Source organism: Ceratina calcarata, unplaced genomic scaffold (assembly GCF_001652005.2).
Source record: "Ceratina calcarata isolate Rehan_Ccalc_2016 unplaced genomic scaffold, ASM165200v1 scaffold568.2, whole genome shotgun sequence".
Classification (NCBI taxonomy): domain Eukaryota; kingdom Metazoa; phylum Arthropoda; class Insecta; order Hymenoptera; family Apidae; genus Ceratina; species Ceratina calcarata.
Window position 1 is genome coordinate 64073 of NW_017176883.1, and position 18615 is coordinate 82687.

Sequence of the window (18615 nt, forward strand, 5' to 3'; positions counted from 1 at the left end):
TGTAACTCATTAAATATCGAAATTAGAAGAGAAGTACACTATTTTTAATTGAAAATTTTCGATATTGTGAGAAAAAATTTTTTTTCTATTTTTCCGAGATTTTTCCAAGGGGATTTCCAATACATCCTTAATGTTGCAACATTCTTCTCATTGATAATTGTTCAGTAACAAACACGTCGATCAAACGTTGACAAATAAAAATACCCTGATAAATGTTTACGTTAAACAATGGAACATAGATGGTTTGATTGTCTTCGGAACCTTCAGAGTCAAGCATTAATATTGATCGACTCTGTCGATTTATTTGATCTCGTCAAACTTGATTTCTAGATAAGAGAGGAAGAGAGGGGGCGGCCACGTTGAGACGAAAAAAGAGAAAACAAATGAGAGAATCGAGCGTGTCGCTGAATTATCGAGTTCGCGCACCCAATTTACCCTCTACTCGTGGAATCTGCTTAGAGAGCTTGTTTGCTCCACAATGGTCCTCGTCCATTTCTGATCATTCACTTCGTTTGTACCAGTCCGTCGCGCCGCGCAGTTCTCGTCGAACTGACGGCAAAATTAACATTGTTTACTCGGCAAACAATGACCTGGCACTTCCTGGTTATCCCTGTTTCCCTTTCGCGCGACTGCTCTCTTTTACCGGACGACTCTTTTGAGACGCGAACAGAAGGATGCTCGAAGCAGAACGAAACGAGAGAAACTAATTAAGAGGATGTAAATTTTTTTCGAAGACTCGAGCGAACGAACAAAGCGACACGGTTTTTTTTTTTTTTACAATGAAACCGTGTCGGCGCAAATGTTCGCAGGAAAAGATTTCCCAAAGGTGAGCGAGTGGAGGCCGTTTCGAACGGCGAACCATCCTTTCTTCGTGTCCCGCTTCATTGTCGGCGACGCCGCGGCAAAAATAAATAGGGAACCATTATTTCTGATGAGAATTAAGATGCCGCGAGGTTCCGACCTCGCTCCCCGACTCCACGGTTCCAAACGGGAAATGAAAAGTAGCAGTTTCGCTTTGATTCGCTTTATTATTAACGTGACACGGTGAAATTACCCGAGCGTGTACTCGCGATAAGGGCGACAAAAATATTACAGAACCGTATCGTTATCGTAACTGCTGCCGCTTTATCTCGTCGACGAACGGTTCAGATCTCGCTGCACGGAGATCGAATTAGCGATCAAATAACAGGCTCGATCGATTTTCAGTATCTCCGTTCTTTAAATAGAATTCGCAAAGCCACGGACGTACGTCGCCGGGTCTTTCAGCGCGGCAAAGAACTAGGGAAAGTCGAACTGGTGTCTCTTAAGTGTACTCGGTAAGGAGAAAGGCTTTCTACGTGTAACAGCGGCGTGCACATCTCGTCTCAGTCTGAATCCGGGCATATTTTCCCGATAACTCGGAAGAGGAAGCTTTTCATCGTTTCGAACAATGCTCGGTGGTAAGGAGTATTTAAATCCTTCAAGTCGAGTACAAAAGTGACGAGGCCCGGAGAACGGCGGCGAATACATGTTCGCGGTCCACCGCTTGTCCGCGGTAAAAACAATGCCGGGGCCGGCTTTTAAATAAAACTGAAACCTGTAATGGGAATCATTGTTCTTCCTGCCTCGCCGGCAGAGCTTCTAGTTATTGTTCGGCCTGTACGAACAAAAAAGAGAGAGAGGAAAAAAAAACGTTTAAAACGAAACTGTTTCGTTCGACCGTTCGCCTATATCTGTATATACGTGTGTGTCGGCCCCGAATAAATTTCCCCCTCGCGGCACCGGCAGTCTGCCACTCTCGCAAAGCGTTTGTCGATGCGTCGCATCGCGAAAAACGAAATCGGCCGCGCGAACCCGTCCGGAAATCAAACCTCCGATTGGGAATGGTCTTTTCGACCGACTGCCTTCGTGAATTTTTAATATTCCAGCTACCGGGACACTTATCGCAGCGTATGCCCTTGCGTGTACGCAATATTATCTATGCAGACGCTCTCGACCAGAACTTTCTCAATTACGTATACTTGGTCGCTCGAGATTCTCGAATGCGCGTATACGCAAGAGATAACGGGAGAGGTTTGAAATTGTATACACAACGGGGAATCTCTCGTTTTGCAATTTTGCACGCACAATTTCTCGGTAATTGAGCAAGTCGCGTAACTAGAGGAGATATCGCGTGACGCGAACCGCGCCGCTTGGGAACGCGCATTGCGCCACGTGATCCGGAAATCTTTCGACGCGATGAAGGAAAATTCAATCTCTCCACGAACTCCGACTCCGGTAAGAAAGTAAACCTCATAAAGCGAGGAATCCGTTTAATTAACTTCCTTCCGTCGAATATACCCCGAGACTGAACCCCGCGGACTCGACCTCGACTCTTTTTTCATTCGCGGGCGAATTCAAACGACGGCGGGTTGCGAAATTTCAGACGAGCCGCGTTCATCCGTGATTTCAACCCCTAATAGGACGCGAGGACAGTGCGCTCGCTGGCACTGCCTACGCGTGGCGGGAACTTTGTTGCATCGAACCCGCCACAAAGCCGTTTATTTACGTGCCGCCTCGTGTATTCCTAGCCTCGATTCCGCGTCCCACGTTTCACCATCGACGACCATCGATCTATAATATTTTTATCACCGAACAGTTTCGCTATTATTGTTGTATGACCAACAACACAGATACTACGCTACAAACAGGATAGAAATCATCTCGTCAAAAATATCTTATTCATACTTTCCAAATTCTAACTGATTCTATAAAGTCTCTATAAATTGTTGATCTCATGTCCTTAACCCGGAATCCGACATCATCGTATGTTTATCATTGTTTTTCACGCTCATCTATCGACCGGTGAAAAATCGAGTGGTATATCGCGATCGCTATCTTATCCGTTCCGTCAATCGATCCCGAACAAAGGCCTCGCGTACGCGTAAATGTAAATTGAATGCCATAACCCTGATACCGTTGATACGCGCTCCGTTTTGTCCCGTCCAATCTGTGACTCTGATAACGGTGATGCACATTCGATTTTCCAGCTTGCCACAGAGTCCCGTCCGAACCTTTCACATCTACAAGCTAAAGTTTCATGTTCCACTTACGCGTTCTTTCACATTCTGCGTGCAACTCATAAACCATCTGGACTCGAACGGATTACGATTGACAGAAAACACAGGGTCTCTGAATCAGTTATCAACACCATCGATCGCATCGATTCGTTGGAAGGTAGAGGAAGCATAGGGCGTCCTGCCGTACTCGTGTGTAATCTCCTTCGAGTAATTTCCTTTGTTGGCCCCGTTTTACCTTTACCCGTCGAACGGGTATTCGTCAGCCGTCGCGGTGAAAGAATTAACTCGACGGGTAGAGGGTAAACGAAAAATGGCGAGTTTTTGTCACCGATAAGAATAGAACCGGTGGAGATCGATGACCAAGGAGCGGTCGGACTTGGCCAGGGATCGAAACATGTAACGCGACCTGCTACGGTCCGGGAATAAAGAAGGATCAAAGGGATCAAAGTGATAAATTATTTTCTTCGTTTGCGCACCAAACACTGACGACGCAGCGAATGCATCAATAAAATCCGGATAGATTTGTACGGAGCGGACGGGGAGATTAATCGACACCGTGCGTAGGTACGAGATTTAATTCCGTGAAACGGTATCCGATGCGATACGATGGAAATGAACGTTCCGAATTCGATTTAAATTTAAAGAACGTGACAAAATCCGGTTTGGTGCAGTGATAACGTGGGACAATAACGAATTAGGATAGGTTACGATTGCGAATCGGGTGGAGAATCGAACAAAGGATCGGTGCCGAGATAGAAGTAGCGTAATGAGAGGCAAGGCATCGGTGATGAAACGAATCCTACTCCGAAATCCATTCATTCGCATTCAGCAGCCAGTTTTATTAGCACGGCCGTGTCTGCATTGTGCACGGGCTCTGACGTTTTCTGTCATTTTAATCCCTCGGCTACCCGTGTCTGGTCTATGTCCCGGTCTCGTCTCTCGATTTACAGCGGCAAAAATGGAAACGGTGTCACGTGTTCGTTCGTCGAATGCGGCTCGTATCGGAGTGGCAGAAAAGGGTTACGATTTTGTCAGCGAATCTTGGAAAGGCGCGTAGGCGCGGACGCGGCGTAATGAGAAAATCGAGCGGCGCAATAAAATCCACGCGACAAACAACTGTCGGAGGATTAATTTTCAATTTGCTGGCTCGGAAGCCGGTCGCTGTTTCGTTCGCTGATGCCGAGTTTCTCTCGTGCCGCCGCGGAAATGCTTTCGAGATTGCTTTCATCGATTTCAGCTTACGAGCCACTTTTTTAAGTAGCCTGGATACTTTGAGAAGGAACAGTTTCACCGAATCGGGTTGCGCGAAAAGTTTGAATCGAGGTACCCATCGACTCCGTGGACCACGTGCGCGAGAAAAATCGGTCCGGTTAATCGAATTTTCGGATATCGGAGTCGCGGGCTGGAAATAGACGGCCGACGAACGAAAGCGTCGCGGCGCGGTCCCGTTGTCGGTTTATTTATAGAGCTAGCCCAGACGGGAAAATAGGAGTTTCGAAAACCGTTTAAAATTCAATGGCAGAATTTCCAGGCACGCGCGTTTCATGAATAACTACGTACGTACGTCGCGATCGCGCGGATCGCAGCTGTGGGAATACGTACGCATTCATTTATTTCGCCCGTGTCGAGCTCTCGTCAATGCGGACACGAGGAATACGTTCATACATATCTGGGTATATCGGATATTCGCGTATCGCGTCCAGAGACGTTGCGATAGTAAGTACGGGACAAGTTGGATAATCGTCGAAAATGGAACAAAAGGAACAATACCGGCGAAGGTTATCCGGGAATAAAAGTTCTCGATGGCGGAGGATTTCGCGTTGATTTCGAGCGATTAAAAGGAAAAAAGTGGAACGATACGAAACGGCGGGGGAGGGAAAGGCTAGCGACGACGGCAGCGTATCCCGTGTGTCACGTGTCGGAATAATTGTAGGACCGGAGGCCAGGACTACTCCGGCCTCGTTGTTTCCCTGACAATGCCGGCGAAATTTTCGGTCGTTGCATGAATTTGGCAGGAACAATGTATCACGTTCCGCGGGGTGCGCGGAACGGAGCGAAGCGGAACGGAACGAAACGGCGCGGCGCGGCATGGAACGGCGCGGGTAATAGGTAGAGGCCAGGACCGCAACGTATCTGCAGTACAAGCTACATTCGTAGCGACTGCACCGTGTGCTGTACACATTTATGGGTTGCCTCTTCTCTATCGGACTGTTCGTAGCAAAGCCGTGAGGCGTCCGTGCCAGTAACCGCTATTTAAGTATACCAGGCCATTAGGGGAAAAATTCATCTCCCGTTTTATCATTACGATTACACTCGTTTTCGACACAATACTCGAAACAAAGATTAGTCGTTCGCTTAATGAAATCATTACTATGTCGTTTCTTAAGGGAGCACTTGGGACATGAGTTTTATAGATTTTCCCATTTGACACGACGCTTTCTATATTGAAAATAATTAGCCCCTCCGTTAATGAATTTATTGTGATCACCGAGGAGATTTCTTGAGAGATTGGGCTAGGAGTTTTATGAGTATAGACTAACGGGTCTTTAGGCGAGCGCCCAGATCATCAGTGAGAGTTTCCCAATATCGAAATTCTACGCAACTCCACCCTTCCGGTGGTTTCGCAGCACGTGGGCAATGCACCACAAAGACTTACTCGGCCAAAGCGCTCAGGGCTAAAAGACCATGCTACCAAGGAGTTTCTAATGCCCATGCTGAGACCGCGTCAAACGTTGAGCAAACATTTAGCTCTGAGCTGCTCCACCCCGAACCTATGTCTGAGATACCTTCATCAATCAAGTGCTCTATTAATGCAAACTCTAGCACGCAACCTGGTCCGGAGTTCCGTGACCCACGGTGGAGTTGCGGTAGAGGGTGCACCACTGACCTTGTCTAAGTACGAGTGACGCTCTCCGATCAACCTTCACCGTGCTAGTCTGTTCTCGTTCGAGCTAACATTTCTAACGGGGCGAGATAATCGTGAGGTACGTTCTAGAGAAAGCGTTTGAAGAAAACAACGGAGGAATAAAATTTGGGCCTAGTCTTATCGGGGATCAATGAGCGTAGCTCAGGTTTCTTAAAAGGGGTGTGCGATACGTACACTCTATTTATAATAATGCGTTACTAGAACTGATTTTATAGTGAGTTTATACTGATTTTTTGTCGCCTGTACACCCGACACCGCCCGTTACGATGGCAACGCGCTGACGATCTCTTACTAGGCCGCTACGGTGCTTGTTTATCTGATATTCTCGCTCTATAGCTAAACGAAGTTTCCGTGCGCGGTATTAAAAATTGTACCTAGGCCGACTTTTACATCGGTTCGTTCGATTGCTCGAAGCTGAGCCCATCCGCTACAGTGGTATCGCTTTCTTGGCGACTTGCCCGGGCGCTGCGGAGCTCGGTCGATCGGCAATTAGTTCGAGAATCTCGCACCTGGTTGTCTCAATTTAGTGCTGTATCGGGTTATGGTTTCTGAAAGTGGTTTTGATTTCTTCTTCGAAATTGTGAATGCGTATCAATATTTGGAAACTTATCAAAAATCGCGAGTGCTCGACGAGACGATCGTCGAGTGGAATTCCGGTTTAAGGACATGATACACCGTTCGATCGTTTGAACAAATGGTCAGTTCGAAACTTAATCATTTAGTGGCGAGAAGAAGTCGAGCTAACTGAGGCCCGTAGACGGGGTAAGAGACTCGAACAAAAGATACATAGAGGAAAAAGAAAAAAAATCCGAAGCCAGGGCGATATAAAGGATCAGGATTCTGATAGCGAGGCATCGGTTGATCCTTGACCCGGTTACTGCGACCTAGACAAATATTAACCCAGTGTGTAGGTTGTACTCGTGTCCGAAGCCTGTCTTTAGGAAGTCGTTAAAACGAAAGGTCTCCCCGTTCTTAAACCGCGACACCGTTTCACGGCTCGTTACTGTCGCGACTCGAGGTTCGTCTGGTATATATTAAAATAATAATGAGGGTGGGTGTCTACATCCCCGGCGATGTAAAGTCCTATCGAGTTTCGTTCGACGCTGTCGTCGCAGCGGGCTCGCGGCCGGAAATACGAAACACAAACGGATCGCGATCCGATACACGTAAAAGCGCGAACGTACGTCGACGGTGACCAGCGAAAAAATAATGCTGCGGGATCAGACGATCGGCCAACGAAACGACGCCCACGCCCAAGCGAAAGCGATGCGACTCGAACGTCGACGAACTGAACCGCTCGCTTATTTATTAAACGAAAGAAGCACAACTGCTTATGCATATCGATCGCGAGCGAGTGTTTAGCGTTTGTTGGAAAGAATAATAATGATCGTTGCGAACATGATGTATCCAACTGTGGTTAATTAATATTTCCCAATCGTCGGATACGTCTACGAAGATGTATACGGCGACAAGTCGCTTCAATTTTAGAATAGACGGGTCAAGCGAGATTAACGGGTACGAACGCGGGAATCGATATTTTCGCAGAAGTCGATAAATAACTTTGGTTCGAGCATCTGCGGTCTGATTTCTCGTCGTCCGTCCTTGATAGAAAATTTTCTGGACAACGTAACGTGTCGCGATCGTTTCGGTGCATCACGTGCAAACGCGCGCGAGGCACGCGAGCGAGCACCACTCTCCTCTAAATGGAGTCTAAATATTTGCGCATCGGAAGTGTGCATACTTATATGTACACATACGCTATGTACGTAGATGCACTATACGATGAAAGTTACTATCGATAGCGAAAAGAGTGTCCCGCTGTTACTCGACGATGACTACATGCAAATGCAGTCGACGCGAAGACTTTTTTCTTCTCTCATGCATTATATTCGTCTATTCCATTTTTGAAGGAATTCGATACGAACATCCTTGAAATTGTTTTAACCCAGTTCTAAGTCTGTATCGTCAAATATTTTTCGTTACTTATATTGAAACGAAACGTGAACGACAGGAATTACGTGGACCGAGATGAAAATTTTACGCAGATTCACTGAATTATTCGAACACCGACCGTGAACGGTCTCTGTAAATCGACGCCGCGAATGCATTTACAGATTTAATTCATCGAAGAAAAACGGGTTCGATCTCGGGAGATCTTTTTTCGTTAACGTGCATGCTGAAACTTTTAAGCAATAGCGTAGCAACGGAAAGTTCACGCGAGCTGCAACCGAGAACTGGGAACGGAGGCGATGTGCCAGCCGGAGCCAGACACGGAGACCCGTAAACTCGTTCGACCAACTCGTTAATCTTCCTTTGACTTTTTACGACTGACCTCGAATATCGTACCGAATACCGATCTAACACGCCAGCATTTGTCAAACACCGTTCGATAACTCGAAAGAAACTACCGTGCGGATCTCTATTAAAATTCGTTAGTATCCGGTACCGAGACGGCGGTGAGTCTGGGAACGGTATCGACGGTCCTCCGTGCTCGGAATAAGCCGCGGCATCGAGGTTCTCCATGACATCAAAGCGGCCCGACGGAAATCCTCGAGCCGCTCTACAGATTGAAAAGCTGTTAGAACACCGCGACTCGACTAATTGTAAGTCGAGTGTTAATCGCCAGACTCAAAGGAGCGCGAGGCACGACCAGCGCTCCTCCTTGCCTTCTTCATCTTCTTCTTTTCCCGCGAGAGCTTTCCGCTCTTTGAAACCACTCGGTGTCGTTGTCGGTGCTCGCGACGCTAACGTGCCTGGAAAATACTTTCTGTTTCCCTACGTCGACGAGCCACTCGGCGACCATGAGCACTTCGCCAAACGAAATATATATCGAGTACGAGCGTTACCGGAACGACGCGTGACACTTGGAAAAGAAAGCCGATTTCTCGCGTGTACCCGTACTCTCTGTCTCTCTCCCTTATTCTCTTTCTTTCGATGTCGCCCCTCCTGCTTTTGTTCGACTCGAAAAGTGTTTGCGCGCGCGACTCCTTCCGACTCGTTAAAGCTCACCCGCGGAATGTTTACGGGGCTATAGCGCGACACCGAGAGTGACTCGACCCACTTACCGGAGAGAGAATCGACTCGTCTATTGAATTTTTACGCGTAAACTCAGCCGGTGCGCTATCCGGTGGCGTTCTCGCTCGGACACTTGGCCTCTCATCGGGTTCGATGCAGCCTTTCGACGCGAGTTCACGGTGGCAATGCGTCGGAAACTGCTGCAGCCGCAATGCAGCTCCGGCCCCGAAGAAAAATCGTTCGTGTGCCCGGATGCGCTCCCGCTTCTTTTTTCCTCGTCCCCTGTCTCTTCGGTAGTGTTTCTATCGTTAACTCTTTCGACGAACCTCTAATCCCGATGATCGCCACTCGTGCATATTCGTTGATATCGATTTCCCTTGAGAACCGTGCTAAACGTTTTATCAGACGAAGCCCAAAGACGTGAAATGCAATTTCGAGTCCTCGCCGGTCGAGGAAGTCACGTGACGATATAAGAAATGCATAAAAAATCAGGCTACGGGGACGGCGAAAAGTAGATCGACAAGATTAGATGAAGATATGTCGTGAAAGCTGACATAACGAGCGTAACGGGTCGCGGTGTAACGAATGAAGGAAGGAGCGAGTCATTGTCGCACCTGCCAGGACTGCGTTCTACTTGCTGGCTGACTAGGCACCTTCTCGTTCCACTGATCACGGTCCTACGACCATGTCATACCAGTGACCGACTCATATTACTAGTAGCACGCTCCGCATCCCTATCCTCTATGCTTTTACGTTGAAATCGCAGTTTTCACTTAACGCATAGCGAATTTCTACACCAGTTTCACGCTCGCTCTTCCCCACAAAATTGACGAATATTCTTTGCGTACGTTTACTGTTTGGTTTACCGGCAAGGAGCGACGGTGAATTCGAAAGTGGATCTGCAAGGGACGGAGTAAAATCGCGAAAAGGCGTCGAAACGTTGTCAGGATAACGAAACGGGCCGCAACGAACGTTAGTGATCGACAATCGGCTGGTTCGATCTGCCATTCTGGCAATTTAGGAACGCGAGCCCCGTCACGCGATGTTCTAGGCCCGAAATGGTATAAACGGTTACGTGTCAGCTGATATAAAGCCCCGGTGGAAAAGGGGGCCGTAGATTACCGTGGAAGAGAAGGTGAACGCGGCCGGTGGTAAGTCGCAGGGGATAGGAAAGGATAAATTAACCTGGTTAGATAAGGATCCGAGGAGAATGTGGCGGCATAATAGAGCCTCGAGGGTTGGCTGCAGGTGCGACCGCGGCTGCAGTTCCAGTTCCAGCTACCTTCCCATCCCCACCCTCGACGACCCTAACATCTTCCAACCGTTTTTAACCCTTATCCATACGTTTCTCGAACCGATAAATCGTTCGCCGGGAGACATCCAACTTTCACGCGTTACACCGAGAATATTGCACCGCGCGTTACGACCTTTTCGCGTAGCTACATATGTAGTTACCAGCTTGTCGCGTGGTCGTTTGCCATCTTTTCATTATTTATAAACGCCTTCCTTTTTAAGACCGGCTTTCTTCTAACTACTACATACGTACTTTCGCCCCTGCTCGAGTAGGCTCTCCTTTTTACGAAGAGTTTATGCAACGAGCAGTGTGTCGAAAAGGTCGATTTCGCAGGAAAGAAGCAGAATAATGGGCAAGCTAAAGTGGAACCACGGCGTGGCTCTGACGGCTCGCCGGAATTGCGGACGCGCGCAGATCCACCCGCAGATAACGAATAAAGGCCAACGTCCTTATCGTGCCGTTGATCTCGGCACTTATCGATATCGAGATGTACTTCCTTTTTAGAAGAACAATCAAACTATCTTTACCGCTCGATAACGTTGAATCTCTCGGATCGAATACTCGACCCTGACGAGGGAACGGACACTCCGTAGTCGCCCCGTAGAAATTGAGTCATCGAGTGCGACGAACGGCGAATCGATCAACTGCTCGCGAAATGTAAATTTCCAAGAGGGAGGGTAGAAAATGAAACGAGGTTCGTCGAAAATTTCACGAAAATTAACCCGAATCGTGGAGGGTTAATTTGCGCGGAAACGTGAGCTTGCAATTGCGGCGGGCTTATTAGAAAATCGCGAGAACCCTCACACTAGGCGTTTATGCAAACTAAACGAATCGCGCTTACGTAGCTCGCGTAACGCGATCAATTTTACACCCGATAACGTATCCGATTCTGGATTAAAGATCGCGTATTAACCCTTTACGGCCCGAACCGTGCGCTGTCTTTCAGTCCGCTGTGTGCGTTTCTGCGTACTTAATTCCTTATAAACCGTTAATGATAATAAGTCTCATCGAATCGAACTCTAGACGGAATCGCAGAGGACGAAACTTCACAGTCTTTGCCGTTGCGCGAAGAATGGCGACGACGGGGTCTATTCGTCGAGGAGAAAAAACTATCGACTCGACCCTGTTTCCCTCGACCCGTCGTCGTCTGAAATTCATCTCACTTTCAGCGATGCTTATGCTTGTATAGGCGGATGGTTCTCGATCGACGTCGACGACGACGACGACGACGTCGCAACACATAGACACCGCATTAACGGTGCATTGATTCGACCGCGGGGTAGTGAAAAATAGTCGGACACACACGGGAGGAAATGCATAATTGTGGAATCGAGCGTAGTTGGGTCACGGTTCCTATTTTTAGTCCGGTACCTGATTGCGAGTTCAAACGAAAGCAAAGGCTACCCCTGTGTGTGTCCAACGTTTACTTTACGCCGTCGTTTCACTCTCCGCCGTCGCCGCTGCCACTTCTCTTTCTTTCCCTTACTTACGAACCTGCCCGGCGACCGCCGTTTTCCCTCGGTCTTCCTCGGGCTCTCTCTTACCCTTTCGCTTTCTCTTTCCAGAGCTTTTGACACGACCCTTGATCCAACAAAGCTTCGACGCGCGAGAAACCACGAGAAAAACGAGTCTCCGCGAGCGAACGCGCGCACATCAATTTTCCTTTTGTCACGTGTATAACCTTGTCATTGTTTTTTCAACGCCCTCGACGACCATGAGAGAGTGCTGCACTCCCCGAGTGTGCTAAATATATTACGGGTCACGCGAAACCATACGCTTTTCGGGTGAAGAGCGAAACTAACGAGAATCTTTCGCGCAGCTTCTGAATTAAATTCAATTCAATGTCGAACCGTTCATCTCTGCCGAGGCTTTCCCTGTCTCGTAGATCAGAGTCTTCGCTTAGAAATCTTTTGATACACCAGCTGCGTTACACGCTATCTGAATCTTATCGCCACGAATTAAGGCCGAAACCACTCGACGATACTTCGAGCGATAATGCTCATTGTGAATCATCTTAAAACAAATCATGAGCTATGTCCGAGTATGCGTGCACCTATATTGTTTTTCATCGATTCATATCGCGAACGAGTTCGACGTTTCATCTTGAAATTCTCTTTTTTCAACGACTGAAAAATTGCTGAGACAATGGATACGCTTATAATGAACAATCGCGATGCGCGAACAACGTATGCAGATGTGCGTTCGTTGATAAAAAATGACCTGCGATCGAACGATCGATAAGTATCTGTGAATCTTCCCAAGGAGCCCGATTTTTCATATCGTTCGCAGTTCACCATACCCGTGCTCCGATTCACCGTCTTCCCAGCGTCGCGTCGTTTCTCCCCCTTTCCGTCGCTCGCCCCGTCAGCCTCATTCGAGATGCCCGTGAAAACTGCGTAGAATATTAAAAGGCGGCCTTTCGCGATGCTCGAAGCTTCGCGCGATGGAAGCCACGATCTCCAACGGCAAGGGGGTGACGAATAAAACAGTGGCCCTCTTCCGTTTGTTTCCCCGAGCGGACGACAAAACCGCCGATACAAAATTTCGAGCTAAGGGGATGAAGATAACAGAAGGGGGATTCGACCTTCGCGGGAAAGGAGATTTACCGGTTGACCTCGAATACGAAAATCCTATGTTTGATCCCCGAGAGAGTGTATCCAGCCAGTTTAAGCCTATCGAAATTTATCGCCAGAGAGCTGGCAAGCCTAGCTGCCATTAATCCATGCCGCATATACCTCGATATCCGTTCGCTGATCTTATCGCCGATCCGGCAGCTTTGTCGTCGTAACTCACGCGGACTAATAGGACTATTGCGGGGCAATCTTTCCTTAAAAATCGATCCGTCCCTTTTCCAGCCCTCCCAATAGGGAGCGAGAATCGTTTTTAGAAAAAAAAAAAAAGGGTCGAGCTTCGATCCTCGATCGAACTCGCAAGCTGCCACGGTTGAACAACGCGCGATTCAATTCGCGAGTCTCGTCGAACGGTCGTTGAAAGGATATTTTGTACGGGAGAGTAATAGCGCTTGAAACAACGGAATCACGGAAATAACGTTGTATCGTGATCCAATATACAGGTATACCTGTGTGGCGTTCTATACACGTACTCTACGTGGAGTAGCGAAGGTGCACAGCATCCGACAATTCTTGCAACGTACTCGAAAATAATTATTCGACGATCGTCCCGGTTAACTACTTTCGGGCGAGCAGGAGAAGACAGCAACGCACGTTCTGTAGATGAGAATTTCGTAGACGCCGCCGTCACGGGAGATCACCTCGATTTACCTGTGCGGTACACAGAATCCACGAGGGAGGCAATTGCTTATGTCGTTTCGATGCGCAACAATCGACGTTCGATTAAAACGACGCGAAACGCGAAAAGAACGATCGGTCTTGTTGTCTGACGCGGTGCAAGGACAAAACGTGGAGGAAAATCGATCTGTTGCGAGTACAAAGCGACTTTGCACAAGTTATCATTTCATCGGTAGCTTATCTCTCCGTCCAGAGAGCGTTCTCCACGAGGGAATGCTCGATTGAAAAATTTCTGCTGGACTAAAAAATGACGCAACTTCCACGCTAATCGAAATCGTCGATCTCTCGTCGTGACAACGTATCTCGCGTCCCGATGCGGTCGCCACGCCGCCAATTCGGCGATCGAGTCGGGATTCGATTGGACGCGCGACGTAGATCGATTTTATCGAAAGGAAGACTGACTAGGTGTTCGTGCAGTTAAGAGGAGAGACTTACGAGATTCTCCAAGAGAGCAAACACCGTCGCTGCCTCTCCTGCCTCTGCGTCCAGCTCGACGACAATTACCGACAGCAGCGAGAGATCGGAATACGTATATGTATACTGGCTGTGATGCTCCTTTCGCGTTCGGGTTCTCTCTGTTCTCCTAGCTTTCTCTCGAGTTTCCCGGTATCCTAATGGCTGTTGATCGTATCTTACCGAGTTGGTCGCGCGAATTGAACACCGACAACAATCCGTTCTCTCCTGGTTACGATCCCCGCGTTCGATGGTCTGCGAACGATCGCCGCCAAAATTCGATCGCTCGTGCTCAGAATTCGGAGGTCGCGACGAGCTGAGAAGGAGGAACGACGACGACGACGTAGATCGCGACAATGAAAGGGGAAATCGAAACAACCACGTAAAGAAGTAGGCCGGTTAACCGTTCAGGCCGCACTGACGAGTCGAGCCGTGGCAAGTAAGGGAGAACTGGCCTGGCATCCCCTCTCGAATTCACCCCATTCTACCCCCACGGCCGGCGATACGCCGCTCAGCAATCTCTCTCTCTCCCTCTCCCTCTTTCTCTCGATTCAACCCCCAGCAGCCACACTCCCCTCGTCCGCCATCCTTTCCTTTCGTCTCCCTTGTACTTTCCCTCTTCCTTTTCAAGCTCCTTTCCCCAATCATTCTTTTCTCTCATTTATTCCCTATTTTTTTTTTTATTTCTTCGCACGTCGAGTGCTCCAGGTTGGAGCTACTTTCGCACCACCCTCATAACCACGCGTACCTTTTCTTTCCTTCGAGTAAAGAAATTTGAATTTTCAATATCGCGTCGCGTCGTCAGAAATTATATTTCGCTCAACGTCGTATCATTTCTGGGAAGAACGCATCGCGACATGATTGTGACCCATGCCATCTCGCAGTGAATTCATGGTATTCCGCGAAGGAGAGATGAAACGATGAGGCGTCTCGCAGCGACTCATGTATTTCGATATTTGCCTCTTTCTCGCTATTCTTCTCGGGCCGGCCGCATCGGTCGACCTGCATCAAATTCCCGTTGCTCCCTTTTCCGTCCGGTATCCGGCACAGCCTCTCCGCCAAAAGAAAATGTTCCCTGGCCGTTTTTCCTCGTTTTCCCCGGCCACGTTATCCAGTCACGCGATTTACTGCGTATCGGTAGTTTACTCGCCGGCTTACGGCCTTGCGTCGGACCTTCGCTTCGTTCTCATTGCTCCGATTTCAGCCATCCAATAACCAAGTATTTACGCCATGACGATCGATACCGCCGCGAATTTCATGGCCACCTAAAATAGCCTTTTCGGATTTATGGAAACTCATGCCCCGCGCGTGTTCGGATAATTACCGTTCCATAGATTCGCCGTTCCCGATTTACTTTCATTTCATTTCCTCGGATCAATCCCGGGGACGATCAAAAATATTTTCGGCGACTGAGAAATTTTGCGTTTCCTCTTTCCCGTTTAATCAATCGATCGCGGACGATGCAACGGGATTAAACAGCGATCGGTAGCGCACAGTATGCGTTTCAGTTTCGTTATCGAGATGTTGACATTTATCGTTGCGCGATTAATAAGTTTAAAAATTATTTGGCAATACGCTTTTATCGAATGGCGATATGCAAAACTTCGTTTTCTCCTTGAAATATTTGGATACAATCTATCACGGCATAAGTATGAGACGTTCATAAGATAAACTTCACGTTTTGGCCTTGTGTTTTCGCAACAATTGAATTACGCCGGTTATTATTTCTATTATCGATTATTGAGCGACCCCAAAGGATCTATTTCTACCTCTTCGTAATGATAAGAGTAATAATGCTTACTCGTTAAAATTAATTTTGATATCGAGAGTGAGAAATTAATTTCTCGTAACATTGGAAAGTGATTCACGACTAAATCGCAAGTAGTTCACGAGTGTTTGGGCTATGTATCGCACGTTCCGGCCACCGTCCGATCACCGTTTTATCAAAAGTAGAATCAGTACGACGCGTATTTCCGATTGGAGCAGAGGCATCATTTACACGAAGAAACAAGGGAGTCAAGGCTTCGATTTCTTCATCGATCAAACGACGATCTCGCTATTCAGATAGCTTGCATCAGATAAACGATCTTAAAGTTCAAGTGTACGATACTGGTCGTGTATATAAGGAACGACTCGCTATCAGATTACACTTTGTACAACGTGGACAACGTACCTAGTGTTACCTATCGAAACTGTGAGTATCTGTTCAGTTAAATATGATCGTGTCAATTTTTATTCGAAGAATAACTCTGGTTCGTTACAAGGTCTAATATCGTTTCTCATTTGGATTTCAGCACAAGATGCGTCTCTTCGTACTGATATTGGCCATTGCGATGGTGACCACTTGTCACGCCATTGACCTCAAGGTATTCCTCGAAAAATTCAGGAAGACACTGCAGACAGGTGATAGTAAACTTGGAATTCCCGTTCTCGATCCTTATCATCTACGTTATACGTATGTAAACATTTACAAGGAGGGACTGGTCAAGTAAGAATATGTTCTAACTATCGTTCGCATAATTGAGGAAAGTAGGCACGATATCACTGACTATTATCGATGTTTTTCCTCGGTCAGGATGAAAGGAGATCTGGAGAATGTAAATGCAATTGGTTTCTCCGACTACAAGCCAGTTCGGGGAGATTTCACACTGATCGGTCTCAAAGTTAAACTCGAACTTCTTTGGGAAGAGATGAAATTGTCGTCTAACTACGCTTTGGAAGGAGTGCTTGGCGGGGATATTCAATTCCATGGGGTTGGAAATATCGAGTGAGTGAATTACATTAATCAACGACGCGTTGGAAAACCGTGACTCCGTTTAAAAAGTGTTGTCAGTCGAGTATTTTATGCAAGTAACCGCATCTTTGAATAAGCCGGGAAAGCTCGGAAGCTTGGCTGGACGCGAAATTCAGAGAGAATGTTTCAGTGATCCGTGGAGGAGGTATCACGCGGTCGGTTTTGCAGTTCCCTAACGTTAGTAAAGCAATATTATCGAAATCGAGTATCAACGTTCCCTACCCTAGGTCTCTGCACCCTGCAACTCGTCGCCGAGCACCCGATGCTTCGTCTTATCTATCGCGCAATTCTAATTCGTAACAGATAAGAACTTATACACACTTATGTCTTTCCTCTTTCAGTGCCGTACTTAAGAATCTGACCGTTTCGGCAGAGCTCTCACTAAAAGTCAATAGCACAACGGATCACCTGTACGTTAAGGACTCGAAAGTAAACGCTTACCTCGACAAACTTGATGTAAGTATCGTATAACGGCAAATATCACGATAGTTTTCGATACTAGTTGTTGGTCCGAAATTTTATATAAAAAATTTTACAGTTCTGGATCACCGGATTGTACGACGACCCAGAACTATCAAAAACGTTGAGCAAAGTCATCTCCGACATAGTGCCCGGCCTAGTGAACGATTATCAGGACCAAATATCACAAACCGCGAGTCCCATTGTTGGAGATATATTGAACAACGGATTGAAGGGCCTGACGTTGACCGATTTGATAAATATCATTACTGGCAACTCACTGAGTCGAACTGACTCTTCGAAGTAACGCTAACATTGCTACACAGTAAATTTCAAATAAAGCTAGATTTCTGTTGATTTTTTAAAACCAGTTGTACTTGCATTTAATCCCTGCAAGCCAATTAATTTTGGTCTTTTGTTTCCTTTCTTGATTGACTCAACCGTGATCCTCCGGCTCGGTAGAGCGTCCTTAATTGGCGTAATTAATTGAAAACCAATGGGCAACAAAACGAGAAAGATGTACTTTTCGTTGAAGACAGAAATGGAGACTAGTACCGCGGTCGATTTTCTTTTTAATCTCGATACCCACAAGATCGAGAGGGACGTAACGGATCAATTGGAGATCAAAGACGAGAAAGTTTGCCTGGTGAGCTAACTGAGAGATTCGTTCGCGTCTCGATCACCTCTGCCCGGTATCGTCGCACCACAATTTTTCCGAGAAGCGCGATGATGTAACCGCGATTAACGTAACGTTACGCTATCACGAGCATGTCCAATAGCAATGTATCATGTTTGTAAACGAGCTCACGCACGATTCACAGCAGTAAAACTGTCTAGTCGTTCTAGTTTAACAATTTTAAAGGCAGTGACAAAGATTTCGCCGTGAGAGATAACCGCATATTCACTCGACCAAATTAAATACTACTAGATAAAAGTGTAACGGAAACTGGTACTGAATAATTATTGCGAGACAATTTGATCGAATCGTAGGGAATAAATTAGTGTCTATATTACATAAATGTCCAAGGAGACGGGTGGACGGGGAACGTCATTCTTCGAGCAAAGTAAACAACTGCTAGACAAATGGTGAAATAACGAGAAATCGAAACGGAAGTTAGAAAACGATCTGATCAAATTGTACAGAATAAATTAGTATCGCGGATGTAAATGAGACGTGCCAATAAGCTGTCGAAGGAAACAGACAGACAGGGAACTCGGCTCCGTCAGAAATAGGTTTGAAACTTAATTCCCGTGGAAGAGGACGGTGGCGTGGACAAATAGCGTGCGATTCGAGGAAAACCGGTCGTGTCGGAGCGCGAAATAAGCGA

The 18615-nt window shown here is 47.1% G+C and overlaps 2 protein-coding genes across 4 annotated transcripts in view; one reads left to right on the forward strand and one right to left on the reverse strand.

Moving 5' to 3' along the window:
* LOC108629347 (acetylcholinesterase) overlaps positions 1–18615 on the reverse strand; it is a 44712-nt gene that overhangs the window by 22882 nt on the left and 3215 nt on the right. The window contains exon 1 of one of the 3 annotated variants that reach the window (XM_018031956.2): positions 14218–14466. The exons of 1 other annotated variant lie outside the window; for it this stretch is intronic. The gene's annotated coding sequence lies outside the window, so the exon portion shown is untranslated. Of the gene's footprint in view, positions 1–14016; positions 14467–18615 lie in introns of those variants that run through there. One more of the 3 variants, XM_018031955.2, reaches the window with a different exon arrangement.
* LOC108629336 (uncharacterized) lies at positions 15887–17648 on the forward strand. The gene is made up of 5 exons (XM_026817230.1): positions 15887–16228; positions 16329–16522; positions 16610–16801; positions 17170–17284; positions 17367–17648. The coding sequence occupies exons 2-5, from the start codon at positions 16335–16337 to the stop codon at positions 17592–17594; spliced, it is 723 nt and encodes a 240-aa protein (XP_026673031.1). The 5' UTR covers positions 15887–16228; positions 16329–16334; the 3' UTR covers positions 17595–17648.

Excerpts from the sequence above, each read along its gene's own strand:
- LOC108629336 (XM_026817230.1), top strand. The coding sequence starts at position 16,335 with ATGCGTCTCTTCGTACTGATATTGGCCATTGCGATGGTGACCACTTGT. Across the intron at positions 16,523-16,609 it reads TACAAGGAGGGACTGGTCAA|GATGAAAGGAGATCTGGAGA; the intron begins GTAAGAATATGT and ends TTCCTCGGTCAG. Across the intron at positions 16,802-17,169 it reads CATGGGGTTGGAAATATCGA|TGCCGTACTTAAGAATCTGA; the intron begins GTGAGTGAATTA and ends TTCCTCTTTCAG.